Source organism: Seriola aureovittata, chromosome 22 (assembly GCF_021018895.1).
Source record: "Seriola aureovittata isolate HTS-2021-v1 ecotype China chromosome 22, ASM2101889v1, whole genome shotgun sequence".
Classification (NCBI taxonomy): domain Eukaryota; kingdom Metazoa; phylum Chordata; class Actinopteri; order Carangiformes; family Carangidae; genus Seriola; species Seriola aureovittata.
This window is the reverse complement of record NC_079385.1, coordinates 4,451,548-4,468,148: the sequence shown is the minus strand read 5'-3', so window position 1 is coordinate 4,468,148 and position 16,601 is coordinate 4,451,548. Positions and strand designations below refer to the sequence as shown.

At 41.3% G+C, this 16,601-nt stretch overlaps 1 protein-coding gene across 3 annotated transcripts in view; it reads right to left on the bottom strand.

Moving 5' to 3' along the window:
- The window catches only part of slc38a4 (solute carrier family 38 member 4), a 34,612-nt gene that overhangs the window by 15,292 nt on the left and 2,719 nt on the right, over positions 1–16,601 (bottom strand). Inside the window, exons 1-8 of one of the 3 annotated variants that reach the window (XM_056367605.1) lie at positions 8,768–9,153; positions 3,625–3,848; positions 3,348–3,444; positions 2,326–2,441; positions 1,257–1,330; positions 525–617; positions 302–383; positions 99–181 (exon numbers count right to left, since the gene is read on the bottom strand). In XM_056367605.1, the coding sequence (XP_056223580.1) occupies positions 99–181; positions 302–383; positions 525–617; positions 1,257–1,330; positions 2,326–2,441; positions 3,348–3,444; positions 3,625–3,749 (670 nt within the window). In that variant the 5' untranslated portion in view covers positions 3,750–3,848; positions 8,768–9,153. Of the gene's footprint in view, positions 1–98; positions 182–301; positions 384–524; positions 618–1,256; positions 1,331–2,325; positions 2,442–3,347; positions 3,445–3,624; positions 3,849–8,767; positions 9,154–16,601 lie in introns of those variants that run through there. The other 2 variants (XM_056367604.1, XM_056367606.1) reach the window with 2 other exon arrangements.

Genomic DNA, 16,601 nt, shown 5'->3' with positions numbered 1-16,601 from the left:
GGCGGTGCCAGATCCTCAATATACAGTAGTGATATTAGAAGTGCAGTGGTGTAGAGACATCACACACACACACACACACACATTTATGAAGTCCTTACCCAGATTTTTAAGGAGAGACAAAGGCAGAATGATCCCGATCGACACAAACACCACCAGGTAGTTTCCGTTCATGTACCATTCCCTGTAAAACACGGCACACAGGTTCAAATCATACGTACAGTACACACACACACACACGAACATAAGAGTGCGCCTTCATGTTCAAAAGCACGCACACACACACACAGACACACACACTCACCCAGAGTTTTCTTCTAAACCCAAGAAGGCCCGGATCACTTCAGGCAGCTCATACTTCACGATAAAGAGGTAGCTGGACATGGCTGCAGGAGGACAACAAGGAAGAAATCCTCATTTGAAATGCAACAGACAAGTTGAAGACGTTGTATTTTAATTTGTAAAACTGCCTTTTAAAAATCTGCACTACAGTATTTATCTGTGAACACACTGACGTGCTGTCTAACCTCCAATGTTTTGCATGATTATCGATCCAAATGCTGCCATTTTCCCAGGCCAACCAAACGCTCTCTCCCCCAGCTTTTCATAGATGAGGGATCCTGCCAGAACACACAAGACCATGGAGAGTTAGTCATGAAAAAAAAAGAAAGTTAAGGCTTCACAATAAGGAAGAACAAGAAACAATAGAGCAATCAGGTGCATTTTGTTTCTCCTTGAACAGAAATCTACCTAATCTCTTAATGCTGCCTGCCTTTCCCATAATGCCTCTAGAGAAGGGTGAGGACCTTTAGTTGTCAGTACATCAAATTAAATATCATACCTAAAATGATTAATTGTACATAACCTGTATTTCTGGTGTATGAACACTATTATCAAAAAAAATCTAAGCCATCTCTTTTTTAATTGATGTTCCATATTTCTCAGAACAACACCTTGTGGTTGAACCAGTACAGTAAGTTCTTTATGTAATAATAATAATAATAATGATGTAGAATTTCAAATAGGAAAGAAAATCTTTTAAAAAGTCTTTCTGTAAATTTCCACCGGGAGCATGATGGGAAATAATCTAAAAGGAATTTAGTCTTGACCCTGCAAGGTCCCCAGTCTTCCCAAAATCTTATAGTGTGACTTATGACACATTGTCTTTAGATGTGAGAGGGAGTCAGACCTCAGTCTTTTCTAGTCTTTATTCTTTTAAAGTCTTCTAGTGTGTGATCAGTACTAGGTGAAATACCAACCTCCTTCTTTTGCCGTCATGAGGAGAAGATGCACAGAGTACAAGGAGAGGATCGCCACAGCGACGAGGAGGACTCTGCAAAGAGAAGGAAAGCAGAGGTCAGAGCTGAGTGCAAGATGGTGACGCATAACAATTACAGTGAGACAAAGAAATGTTGTGTTCGGTGTCAACTGTGGGGTTTTTTTTTTACGTAGGTAATGGGGAGTGAAAAAGAGTAGTGGAAAGACGGGAGAGAAAGTTGTAGTCCATATAACTTTGATGTGTTTGCTTTGGTTAGGCTTTGACATATTGAACATCACAGTAGCTGTGACACACTGCAGCTGCTCAGACGTGTTTGTCGTTTAGTTGTTTGGGGGATTTCTCTCAGGAGAGGCTGCGAGCTGTCAACACGACTTCACCATGGCTCTAACATGACCAGTACAGTGCTACGTCAATGCATCTCGTCTGCTGCATTCTTCAGATGGCACATTGTATCTCAACAGGGAAATACTGGAAGTACAAAGAGCGCAGCATTACTTTTATGGCTTCCTGCAATAATCCCGCCTTGCTCATTGTGATTTTTAGCAACAGGATGGAAGAGGTTTAGGAGGATAGGAGCGGTGTGTGTTATCTAAACTGGCACAAGAGGGCAGGAGTCTATTATTCCCTTTCTGCTATCATTCTGCAGCAGCTACAGAAATATTTCCCTTCCGGTTTCAGAGAAGCGACACCCTCTATGTTTTAGCTGTCTTTTTCTCTGTGGTGCTGCAAGCTCATGGGGTTGACACGCAGCAGGGGCATGGACAGTGGACAGAGTGGGTAGGACTGAGGGGTGTAAGGTGACAGCAGGGTGTCGGATGTTGGAAGTCACCCATGAATGCTGATAATGCATATGCACGGGACAGAATGAGCCGGGAGACAGACGGCAGAGGGACTGAGGGCACAGGGTAAAGGAGTTCAAATATTCCTGCTCTTACTTTCCAGCTGGTAATGTGATAATCAAAAATGAAAGAGAGTTTTAAATATGTTTGTTGCTACCTGTCCAACCCCCATGCTGTTTGGTTTCTTTGTTGTGCAGTCGTGCTACTTACGTAAAGAGAATAATGCCGGTGTTCGCCATGGCGAAGGACAGGCCCAGGATCCCGCTGCCCATGATGGCGTTGCTCAAGTTGAAGACAGACATCCCGAAGGAGGCGTGGCCGGGATGCTGCTCAGACAGAGAAGAAAGAGAAATGAGAAACATTTAGCCTTTGAGATAAAATCATTCTCAGATAATTGGTGATATATTTAAAGTCAGTATTGCAGCTGTATTTTATACATATTTCCCCTGCATTAGAACAAGAGAGGAAACATTTGGTGCAGCAAAACCACACAAGACTTAAAATGCCATAAGAACCCACAAGTTGTAATTCAAGGAAAAATACACCCTCATGTTCTCCGGCACTGTTTGCTACCAGTAGTTAAGTGCATTTCCAGTAGTTATTAAATTTAATTGACAGCTCCGATTCTCCCTCAACTTCTACGTCAACTGCCAACATTTCCCAGAATGCCAGAATTCAGAGAGAGGCCCAAATCTGCCACACTCAACTGAGTTGTGGCTGCTTGAATTACACGGACATGACGCCACATTTTTGAGATTTTTCCATGTGAAGAAGAAACTTAGATTAAATAACTACCTGGAATAAAAAAATGGAATATGAAAAGTAATATGACCAGCATGATAAATTATTTTGAACTTTTTTTTCTGATTTTCTAGTATCTTAGTATCAAACATCCTCTAAGGAATTATATTGTGCTCAATGGTAGGGCACACACAGATGCTTTCTAGGATGTTTCTTGCAAAGTCAGTAACCTATAACATCAATGTTTGCATAATCAACACATTGGCTTGCACAACTTCCTTCACGTTAAACACTCTTTCTGCATGTCTTTGGTGTTAAACCAACAAAACCAAGGCACAGTGAAGCCATTAAATAACAGCTTACAGTTGTTTTCTGTTTTTATTTTGGTAATTTACTCTTAAAATCTGCAGATAAGTGTTATCAGAATAAACCTTTTACTCTGACTGATAGACACTGGCGACATTAGCGTTGCGACTTGGGAATCCTCTTACATATTCTTCATGGTATTCTTCGTATTTCTTCTTCTTCATCATCCCATTTGACAGGAACTTTTGGCTCTCTGCGTCATCGTTATCATCCATGAACTGGCTGCACGGAACCAAGAAGAAAAAAAAGACATTAGCATTAGCATTAGCATACACAGTAGGCAGCTCTCTTTATATACAGTATGTATTTCAACTTTGCGTGCCCAGAGTGTAAAGCAACGCCTTTAGTGCCGACTCATTTGGAGAACGAACTAAAAGCCTTGACATCACGGTTGCTGCTGACCTGTTGATGGTGGCCTTCTCGGAGTCGATGGGCTCCGTGTAGCGGTCGTCCAGGCTGTCGGTGCTGTCGTCGTCAGCCTCCGTGGAGACTTTCCTTAGCTCCATACGATCCATGACTCCTGGCATGGTGGTTTACAGCAAGATGAGAGTTTTCAAGATTTCAGGGTTAGACGTTCTAAAGGTCGGCGATAGGTTTCTCCCTCAATCTCTGCTAGACCTTGTTACCTATAAGAAACAAAGAGAGGAAACGTTGAAGTGTCGGTGACTAAGACGCTGTTGAAGATTCAGATTTCAGTTTAACAGCAGACAGGTCCAGGTCTTAAAAACTCACTAACACTGGAGTTCACTACAGGATTGCCAAATTGCATCTGAGTACAGGCCTGGAGACGCATACAGTCTGTCCTCAACAGGCCTTTTTGTCTTGATGACGAATATTTAAGAGTAAGACGTGCCAAGTAAACCAGCCCGTCTCATTTCCTGGAACTGGGAGTGTGTTTGTTATGTTACCTTGAAGAGCAAAGCTGAGATATGACACAGCCATGGCAGCTCCCACATCAGGGCTGAAGTCCTGAAGTTTTATTGCTATTTCCATTTTACAGCAGCTTCATTTGTGGTCAAGGTTATAGTAGTTTTTGATTTTTCATAGTTTTTATTTTCAATAAATTCAGTTTTGACTTTTTTTTTTTTTTTAATTCAATTTAGTTTTAATTAGTTTTTCAAGAGGGTTTACTAGTTAAGTGTTTTCAAATTTTCAAATTGCTTAGTTTTAGTTTAGTTTTTCTTAGTTTCAGTGTTAGTTTTAGTTTTTTTGTAATATGTGGTATTTGTCATGGCCAGATTAAAAAAAGGTAAGAAAAAGTATTATGTATTATTGTGTATAAAAACTCAACAAAACATCAAACCATTTCATCTAGATGAACCAAATCAAAATGAACTCATCAGTGAATTGGACTGTCCAGGCATAGTCATAGGTGCTGCAGTTGCAGTTAATTAACAATAAAATACTTAACATCATTGATACAGTGAATGTTTTAGACACTTAGAGTGCACATGTACTGGTCGCACACTGAGAGCCAGTCAGCTGTGAGATACTGCTTCATCTGCACAGCTAAAGATCTGGAAGATAGCTTTCAAATCCACCAAAACACTCATCTTATGTATGAAATAAACTGACAAAAACTAAAGATATTCTCTCTACAATCTTAGTATATTTTAGTTAGTTTTGTTAACACACAATGCGTTTTCAGTTAGTGGTGTTTTTTTTAAAAATATATATACAAAGCCTTATTTTTATGTTTATTTCAATCAACAAAAATATTTTTTCACATCTATTTTTTCATTATTTTGTTAGTTTTAGTTGATAATAACCTTGTTTGTGGTGTTAGCAACTTACAAAATAAACCAAATACTAAATTAAGTGAAATTATGTCTCACTTGGGTGTTTTACAGTGTTGACGTATGTAGAGTATGCTGGCTGGAGTTAAGTCAACAAACCTTGAAACCAGGTCAAGGATGTAAAGGGTTCATAAAGCCACCAGACCGCCAACATCAACAGGGTGTCTTGTTCATGTTTGAGCCAGTTTACTCAGTCCCACCCATGACCAGTCAAGAAAAAAGCCAACAGCACCGCACAGGGATCTGCAGCATTCATCATTAAGTTACGTAAGGAGGAGATGTAAGGCAGTGACCGAAGCCTGTATGATTACAAATGCTACTAAGAGTCAAATTATTTACAGGACTGTTACTGTCGCACAAAGAGTCCATTGATTGGGCCGAAGGGAAAGATCCCAAGTGCTCACTGACAAACAACCAACCATGGCAACAAGTACACAATCACAACAAAAGAGAACAGTAAAGAGCAGTAAAGAAACCAGTAGCTCTGCAATTCTCTTTTGTTTTAAAGTAATTACAAAAGTAATTAAGTTGTGGCAATCCTGTGCAATGTGGCCAAAACATAATTTAACATTATAGTGCAAAGTCAAAGTAGGATACCATTCTCCATGCCGTCCATTCAGCATGACACTGGAGCCAGTGACAGTTAGCTTAGCTTAGCTTCACATAAAGACTGGAAACAAGGGGAACAGCTGGCCTGACTATATCCAAAGGTGCTGCTCCCCTTGTTTCCAGTCTTTATGTGAAGCTAAGCTAACCGGCAGCTGGCTGTAACCTTGTGTTCATCCTACAGACTTGAAAGTGGTGTCAATCTTCTCAGTTAACTCTTGGCAATAAAGCAAACGTGTATTTCTCAAAATGTTAAGCTATTAAGACAAGTCATTTAATGTTATAATGGTTTAAATATATGTACTTGACACTCTGCATATTAGCATGTTAGTGTGCTTAGATTTGAAATGTAATAAGTTAGCACGTTAACACACGCATTAGAAGATGCCAATGTTTAGCATGTTAGCGCTGTGCACATGGTTTAGATCAGGGACTGTATATAAGATCCAAGGGCTTACAGTCTGTGACTAGATCAAACTTCCTGCCACATATATATGGACGTAGCCTCTCACAGGCCTACACAAGCTTGTGCAGCACACAGGTACCATCTCTAATTGCTGGTCCTGCACTAGTCCTGGTCATAAACCTACAGGACTCCAGCAAACATCTGCTATCACCTTGGTTGGTGCGTCCTTGTCACTATGCTAGGGCAACTAGCTCTAGCTAGCTCTTAGACCATGGAATGCCTGTTTCTGCTCTGATGCTCTGATTTGTCTTTTCGGGTCAGACGTCGCAGTGCCTCTGACGGTGTTGCAAACTCTGACATGGATCTACTTCTGTAACCGACAAGTCCCGGGAAGCTTCTCACTCACTGTTCTGGATTCAGTGTCAGTCCACAGAGTCTCCTTGTGATGGCATGCAGGTGCTTATCGTGCGTTATCAGGTCAACTGAGATGTTCTCCACACCTCCAATACCTGGGAGTGTATTTGCTATTTCTTGCTGGCATTGATCACTGGCTGACGACATGCTGAATATCTGTCTCTTGTATCTGTATATCTGTATATATTTTCTAGGAATGTAGTCCCCCCCCCCCCCCCCCCCCCCACACACACACACACACACACACACACACACACACAAACACACACATTTTGGGAGCACCACCACTGGGTTTACCCAGGGGGGTGGAGCCTTCAACACTTTCTACAATATCCATGTCTATCACTTCTTTTATCTGTTTCCCTGCAGCCTCCTGGAGGTTGTAAGGGATGTGACTGAGTGGCTGTGCCACAGGTTTCACTTTTAGGTGTATATACTGTATATGCTGGTCTGCTTGTTTTCCCACTCCCTTAAACATATCTGGCAATTGCTGCTGGTCGCAGCTGGTAAAGGTGGAACTAATTTATATGCATGTTGGGTAGTTGAAACTTTAACAATGCATAATTTTGTTGGTTGTATTGGTTGTATATGTAAATCTTGTAAATCTGCATATCTTGTTCTGCAAAGTAACTACTTGATACAGGTACTGTATTTGAGTAAATGTACTTTAAAAATCAGCTGGTACAAATTACCTTTGGACGCTTGTTAATTAAACAACCGTCTCCAATGAAGGAAGTTGTTGGGCAGCAGGATCTTTGCATGACAATGTGTGAATTGTTTACAGCCGACAGGCAACAATGCCCCCACAGAGAGCATCCCATTTTGCAAATCAGCTGCAAATAATGTCGGAGGTGTTAAAACTCTCCATCATGACGCCACCTGGCTGAAACAGTTTGACCCACAGGACAGGGCTGTCTTTTAAATAATGTTGTTGTCACTGATGGGCTGCTGCTCCCTCTGTGATCTTCCTCTTCGGAAATAGGCCGCTTTAAAATCCTCCATATCTTGGAGCCAGCGGAGATTAAGCGTCTACATTACCGTTAACAACCACATCACACACACCGGTACACCTAATCTCTCAGTGTCGCTCTCTGCTGTGAGGCGAGAGAGAGAGGGAGGACGTTTTTCACTTCTCGTTGCCAAGAGGATTAACCTGTCTAAGTGGGTTAACTTTATATACCAGAATGCAATGCCACTGTTGTTACAACCATCATAATATTTGAGAGCACTTGTTTGGCAGTGTGCCATGCAGAACGCAGGACTGGCTCTGCAGTAGCAAACTTGTATAGCATGACAGACTGCCGTTTGTACCTACAGTTAATGTGCGTTATGTCCATTTTGATTTACAATTTATTACTGGAAGTTGCTTTTAATTTAATCTGCCCAAACAGAAGAAACACATTTGCACCTTGCGACTGCTGAGTCCTTTTACACACTGGATGAAACCCACATACATGAACGCTACATGCTAACAAAACAGCTGGAAAGTGACCAATGATACTGCAGAGACGAGAGAGAGGATGCTTGTACTGTACATTCGGATCCCATTCTGTCCTAAGGGCGCCCCGGCATGCCTTCACACTAGTGTTAAAACGAACAGCTGTTCATTTTAATGCTCAAGTGTGAGCAGGGCCACACAAACATTAGCACACAATAATAGCCAGACTTTCATAGCTTCTGCAGGATTACACAAACTAAGGTAAAACTTTTTTTTCTTCAAGGTTTTGATAGATGATTATCAGTAAAAACAAAAAAAAAGTCCTGTCAAATATTTAAAAGCAGAAGCAAGCATGCAAATGTACACATGGTGAGATTAGAAAACAGGAAAATGCAAAGAAAGGGTATCAGTAATCACACTTCCTGTTGCTACAAGTTTCACAAAATAATCTTTAAGAACAAACAGCCGACTGGTGTTCTGAGTCAACAAGTGTCCGATAAACAGTTCACATACATTCAGTTTCACTGATTTGCTGACTCTCAAAACTTATGCACAAGGTTTCAAAATAAAACAACATTTTCAAACAGAAATATAAGATCCTGTATCCAACAGATCATTTTAAAACCTCAAGTCTTCACTCTGAAAACACTCCAGCTCATACATCCTCCACACAAACAAACTCTTGCATCAGCCACCACCCAAAAATTCCTTCCAACGGGGGCAAACGTAGCAGATGAAGAAAAGGGTGAAATCCAGAAAGTTTGCAGAAAAGACCGCTTGACAACAAAATATTGTGGCGTATTCGTAAATCTGCGTCTGAATGTTGGCAGCCGTATTTTCATGCATAGTATAAACCACAATTTTCAGGAAAGGCAACATACTCACTTACTGAACAGTTTCCTTTAAGAGGTTCCCTTGTTTTTTTTTTCTTCTTTAAGAAACGTATGGGTGAGGAGCTGCAGCTCTTTTGTAACTCAGGTGAATACGCAGGCTCTTAAAAGGGAGGAGGGAGGGCCTCCATCGACCAATGAGCAGACAGACACAGTTCACTCAGGCCCCTCCTTTGAGCATGGTTGTAACCCCCAGTACACACACATGCACATGCACACGTCTGCCTCAACACAAATGAGCAATAAGGGCAAAGCAGGAACTGTAGCAGAAGTACAGTTTGTGTAGGTAGATAGATAGATAGGTAGACTGATACGTTCATCACCATCAGACTGCAGATACCACAGGGCACCAACGCTGTTAAATACCCGTGGTCGCTTCAACACCTCATCACACAACGTCACGTCACACCTCATCACATGACCACGACCATCCTCTTTTATACTGATGCTAAACCAGACACATGTGGACAGATGAGAGGCTGAGGACAGAGATCACATGCATCTCCCACGCTGAAAGCAACCCACTGTGTCGTCACTGTGCCACCTCTCCTGAGCATACAAAGAAGACACATAAGAACGTTTGCACATGCAGCTGCACACACAGACACACAGATGCCCCGACTGCATTGTGGGCAACTGTCAGTGGTTTTCGGGGTAGGCTGTGGCACCAACCGACCAATCTGAGGCCAGCGCTGTGGGTCGGGATGTCCGCGTGCCCAAGGTCATGTTTGTGTCAAGGATGAAGTTTTATCTCTGTCCACTTAGTAACTCTGTTCAAAAAAAGAAATACACACACACACACAGGCACGCATGCACGCACGAACACACACACACACGCACACGCACGGCATGTGTGGGACACACTGCACCACCATCTTTTTCCTCACATCAGCTGTTCAGTGAGTATCTATGAAACGATGAACTGATTCGGGTTTGAGCAGGTTTCAAACATGAGATGATGAACTTTCTCAACCCACAAGCATTTAGCTGAGGTTCATTCATGAAAACACAGCCAGTGTGGTTGAATTTAAAGTGTCCAGTCTTTGATTTACTTTGCTATCAGTGCGCTCATAACGGTCTGTGGAGGAGACAGCTACAAAACACAAAAGACAGTAAGACTTCCCTCACTTTCAGTCACGGCCAACAATTATTGGGCTGGTTGTATCAATTGTCAAGTATGTGACAATATTTACAGGATGAATATTGTTGATATTTACATTTGAAACCTTTTTGCAGTGATGTAATGTGATATTAAAAAGGTAGAATCAATCAATTTTGATTTTTATTAAGCTTGAATGTTTGAATAAACCCCCACTGCGTCCACATAGACAATAATGACATAATGCTTCCAGCTAAAGCCTATTGTAACAATAGCACAGATAAGTCAGTCATCTCCTCCAGTAATATCTGTTTACTTAAGTTTAGTCACAACAGACAAGATTAGACAAAGTGTGAGAGGGAGAATGTGACATATCATCTTGTAAAAGTTACTTTAAGTCAACATCTAAACTATATGACAACAGCAAATCCTAATGTGCTAACGACCATGCTAATACAAGAACAGGTTTCAAGCAAACTAAACAAGCAGTCTGTTAAAGTTGCTGCTTCTCAACTGACTTGCAGCCCATCCCCCCCTTCCACATGAGAGATGTTGAGTTTTCTTTGGATTTAGTCAAGCAGGCGTCAGTATGTTAGGAAAAAGATAGAGAGAGAGAGAGAGAGAAAGAGAGAGAGAGGAGGGAAGCCACAAGATATTCTGTAAAACGATCACTACAGAGAGAACACAACCAGAGTGAACAGCAGTGAAAGCCACATTCCCACAAACAGAGAACTCCTCACCATGATCGTCTCTGCAGCTGCAGGGACATTCCTTAAATGGCACCTTGAAGAGTGTGTGTGCGTGTGTGTGTTTGTGTGCGTGCGTGTGTGTGGGGGCTTCACACACATACTCAGCCAATCACCTATGACTAGAAAGCTGTCCCTGAACCAATCCTGCAACATACCAAACAGGGACGGGGTTAGCTTGGGGGGTTGGGGGGGTCACAAACTTCAGAGCTGAGCAGCAGCCGGCTATAGAAGTGACCGAGCTCAACAAAATCTCACTCACACACACACACACACACACACATGAACACACACACACACGTGAACACACACATGAGCACACAAGAACAAAAAGGTTTGGTTAGCGTGTGACTTTTCTTCGATGCTCTATGTTGCATATTTGTAATAATTATTTCTTATAACTGATGTGAGCATGTTGTCCATCACTCAGTATTCTGTTGCTACAATCTGAATGAGGAAGGCTTGGAGTGTTTTTTTTTTTTTTTTACACTGTAACCTTCAAATAAAACATGGACTTTTATTTACTGACACATCTGGAACAGTCTGGTCCCTCTCCTGCTCTTTCGGTTTTCTTCTGACTCTTTCCAGTAAATGTTGATCAAGTTTGCACCCACTGTCTGCCCTGTGCTCACCTCTCCCTCCCTTGTGCATGAACCCACCTATTTGTAATAAGTGTTTTTGGTAGAAATTTGTCATCTTATTGACAGTGTCCAACATACTGCAGCAGCCTGCCAAGACATTCTGACTGCTTTGTGTTCAAGTACACTTGATGCTGAGCTCCATTTTCCAGAGGTAAGTGTCAATGCGGTGAGGAAGTGTCTACTTTTTAAGCTTCGTTTTGACACAGTGGTTGGTGGGGTGCTTGCTCAAATAGGAGATGATGTAACGCTATCTGCTCGTTTTTACTCTTACACTTCAGTTCCACCTCTCCAGAACACTGGGTTTCCTGACATGGATGTGTGAATGTGATCGTTTGTGCCGAAGGAGAATAACGCACAGTGTTGACATCAGCTGGTAAACACGAGGTCACAAGGCATGTTTCCATTATGGATCAAGGGGTTATTAACCTCCCTCTTTGACCAAAACATCTCTAGCATGACACTGTGGACAATAATCTGTACCTCTGATTGTCTGAATGGGTGAATCGCTCCCACATACATGCACACAGTATCTTTGTTGTGCAGCCGACACTCCCAACAACTCTTGTCAGCGCTCATTGTGAGCTTGAATCTGAAGGCCTCTAAATTAAGCCTCAACCTCTATACCATGTGAATGGTGAGTCACTGGCCAGATGACATTCAGTACTTCTTTAAAATAATATCACAAACAAATAAGGCATCCAATATTTCTGTCCCCTGGGTGTAAAATGTATCAGCTCCACTTGTTTGCAAGTAGCCGACGGCCATATGATGTAACATACATCATGTGACACTGAAGTCATTATTATTAATAGAAATGCTTGTTTTTCCTCCATTAAAGAGAAGACTCGAGCGATTTACACTAAGCGTTCATTTTAAAAAGCACCACACATCTGATATATATGATATTTTTGAAGACATTAATTTGATTTTTAAACTTTATATAGACTATGAATGACGCTGAAAAAAATGTATTTTGTTTTGGCAGTTACTCAGGAGCTTCAAACTGCAACCCCAGTCCTCCACTGAAAGCCTCAACGCAACTCTAAAGTAGCATTTCTGAAGTATAAATGTACGAAATGTAAGTAAGAAAATGCAGGTCAGCCTGCCTGCTTCTCAAAGTTCCTCAAAGTTTATGAGGGGTGAAATCTGTCCTTCAAATAATGGAATGGACTTGGTCTATGAAGGTCAAGTTAAGGCAAATATCTACTTTTCACATTATGTAAATGTCTTCATCTGCCATCCTCCACATAGACCATACAAACGTTATGCACCAACAAGTGTGTGAACATGCCAGTGTATACAGACTCCCAGTGTAATATAAACAGAATCATGGGTGGTCCATTTTGGATTGTGTCTGGCCCTTTAAAATTCTTGACTGACTTAAGTTCAGGGGATAGTTTGACATTTAGCGAAATAGGCTCTTTTGCTTAGATTTAGATGTTCAGATTGAAACCACTCTCATATCTCTCGATTAAAAATGAAGCTACAACAAACTTAACCTAGCTTAGCTTAGCATAAAGACTATAAATCAGGGAAACAGCTAGCTCTAGCTCTACCCAAAGGTAAGAAAATGTCACTGTGAAGTCCCCAAGTAACTTGCATAGTCTCCCATAAATGCCCTTAAGTTTCAGAGATGCTGGTTGGTTGATTTCTTTTTTGGCTTTTGGACAGAGCTATGCTGGCTAATTTTTCCTGCTTTGAGTCTTTGTGCTAAGCTAAGCTGACCATCTCGTGGCTGTAGCTTCATTTTTAACAGAATGGTATCAACCTTCTCATTCAACTCTTAGCAAGACATTAAATAACCGTATTCCCCGAAATACCCAACTATTCCTTTACGTGATAAAGCACAATAGCTCCTCAGCACAAATGGCCACTGTCTCATTATCATCTGTAATATACAGTCGGTGGTAATAAAAAATGTAACCATCACACAGCCTCTAAAGGTTATGTTGCTCCCTGTGTGTGTACTGCACACCTTCCTCCAGATGATCCAGCCTGTCAGAGCTTCCACTGGGAGGAATTTATTAATGTATATGTGGCACATTGAGAAAAGTCCCGCCCCCCCTCCTTTCTTCAGCTTCTCCTCCCTGACACACTGCAGTCATACATTTTACATGTTGGAGACAAATGTAATGAAAGCATTTTGTACTTAAGTTAAAGTTCAAACACAAAAAGATTGTGTTCTATATAAGGTTTAAAGTTAAGTCTAAAGTTTAATAAAAATAAATCTAATTAAACAGACCTTTTGACCATGGTAAATAAATACCAAGGTCTGATCGCTTTGCATCAGCTAATATTCAGCTACGTATGTCTGATCACCAGCTGAACACTTCACTCCTAAACCTGCACACGTGGTGTGTGTGGAGGTGTTTGAGACAGGGTCGTGATTTATCACCTGGCAGGTACTGTAAAAGCATGTGTCAGACCAACACCTGACACTATGCTCATTTTAAGCCCTTTCATTTGTTCAGTTTACGCCGTTATGTTGCATTCACAGATCGCAAACTGTGTTTTAAACTATAAAAATCTGTGGATGTACTGTGTGTTTTGCCAGTTTTTTAATGACTTCTGCCACACCTTTACCCACGATGAATGAATGATCTTTGCACAAGACATGACTGTCTCATGGACTCAAACGAAGGCATCTTTCCTTAGCTCCAGTCATGCTCACGGCTCTGTGAGGACACAACAATTAACAACTCTAATCTTTGTTTCTTATCACTGACTCAACCGATGAGGAAAACTGCACCTAATTTTAATTCTGCAGAAAAAGAGCCTCTGTGTTAGTCTGAGATGCTGAAACTCTCCCTGATGATTCAAACGCAAATGTGAATTCTCTGACAGATCTAAAACTGATCTGCTGTCAGAGCCAAAGACAAGAAAACATATTGACAAAAAAGTGAGACTTGTGCCGTCATGTGACGTTAAACAGCAGTTGGCCTTTAGTAAACGTCATATTGTCCTTTTGTACATAATCCTGGTGTGTCCTAATCTTGTTTGTGGACGCTCGCTCTGTTCATCTTATCAGTCAGTATCGATCCGCCTGTTCATGTGTGCAGATGACGACGGCTGCATCTTGCTTTGCCACGACATGCAATTCTTCACAGGATCAAGGTTTTGACCTCGACTTTAGCAGGAGGAGGAGGAAGATTTTTCTCCTCTTGTTTCAAAAGCGATGATTAAGTTTGACTGAACTGGAGCTGACAGAGTAAGAAAGTTCATATGAGCTCAGATTAGGACCAACAAGATTTTGAGCTTTTAAAATTGACATTCGGAATAATTTGTGATCATCACTTCATAAACTCAGAAAGTTTTTTGACCCTAATTTGAGCCCATAGTTCAGTCTGTGTTCTTTTCCACCATGTGTCCATTAGAAAAACACCATCTGAGAGCACACAGCCTGTGCTTTTGTCCAAATATTTTGAGCTTGTTAAGTCACCTGTACGAAGATGTCACTGGCTGCCACACGTTTGGGACAGACTGCTTACTCAGCAGGATGTCACATTTACAGAATAATCTACTAAACTTCTTGTTTCCCTAGTCTGCACCATGTTGAACTCTGTCCAACATAAACAGACCATGACAAACACTCTGTACAGAACATCCAACATTTCCAAGTTCATTAGCAGGATACAAAGCGGCAAATACACAGAACTAATGTGACTGCTTATTCAAACATCTCAGATGACTGTCGTCAGGACCTGCCTCTAACAACCGTGTATGTTGTCCAACTGTAATCAAAGCATAGAGTTTTGAATTTTAAAAAATAAATAAAATTTTGTTGATCAGAAAATTCAAACCTCGCCTCAGCATTTTATCTTCCAGGACCCTCTCTACAATCTCTGGCAGGTCAAATTAAGTTCAGAAGAAGCTGACAGATGTCATTACATAAGCATGAATTCATATTTTAGGTCAATTAAATTATGCAAAATGGGTCACTTTTTCATTCTCTTCTGTGTTTCCATTTGCGGTACTCTTCACTCATTTTCTGTTGCATCAGTGACCATGAACTGGCTGCACTCTGATTATTAAGAGGCCCGTTGTTGGGCATTTGGGCACTGTTAAGTTTTGCTGGAGGAGTGACAACTAGAAACCGTGACAGGTAAAAAGCAGTGCTGGGTCTATGACTCAAAAAACGCTGCTTAATGTATGACTGTTTCACTTTCTCTGAACATGTCGCTGCAAATTACAGGAGAACTGTAAAACAAAGCGTAACGCAACAGTAGAAGAAGACAAAGACAGTTAATGTAGCTTCATGTATCTAAAGTTAGCCAGTTAGCTTGGCTTAGCATAAAGACTGGATAAAGAGGGAAGCAGCTATCCTGGCTTTGTCCAAAGGTAAAAAAAAAACAATTTACCAGCACCTCTAAGCCTCCGTCCACACTGCTACGTTTTAGTTTTAAAATGCATCTATTTTGCTACATTCACTACTGGTGTCCACACTACTCTGTAGTTTTCGAGCCCCTGAAACGGAGACTTTTGCTGGACGCGTTTTATTTTGAAAACTGTTGTGTTGTTGTCTGAACGGGCAAAAATGAGACCTATAGGAAATGATAATGTAGACACTAACGGTCGCTCCCTGATTGGGTCTCACCGGCCTCAACTACCGGTGGATGGATAACGGATTACAAGTGCCGCTGACTCTATTGTCTTTGCTAGCAGCTGCTATTCAGTTAAATTCTGCATTTTAATGCAACAACTGTCTTTGCAGTTCCTCCTTTGTAGTATTTTCTGCAACTAATCAACTGCAGAGTAGATACTCTGCTTCCTGTTTACATGCCCAGTGTACGTGAATGGTCATGTATGTATGTGTTTTGAGGTGTGATAGTATGGAGGGAGATTGTTTTGGTTTTAAAATGAAAGCGTATTAGTGTGGATGTAGCCCAAAGCTAACTATGTAATACATTATATTCAGATTTGTTTCATATATACAAAAACCAAAGTGTAAAAACACCAGGTTGAGGGTAGCTGTCCGTAAGATAAGACATGAGAGCGGTACTGACCCATAGCAAGAAAGCGAAAAAGTGAATAAGTGAGTCCACTGAGGTTTCTCTGACCATCACACTGACACTTTCAGGGGATTTTAGAACAGGATTAAGGATTACCTTTAAATACTGAGCGGCTCAACAGGAAGAAATGTGTGAGCTGTAAAGACTCTAGGTGCTACCTGCCCCCCCCCGCAGAAAACATCCCTCCATATTTATAGGATCTTTAGCAAGACAATGAACCCCTGTAGCTGACCTCTGACCACCATGTGATGGCTGAGTAAAAAAGGAACTTTCCTCACATGTTTTACATGAACAAAGCTTCTAAACAATCAGACGTGTGTGTGGTTGTTACTCT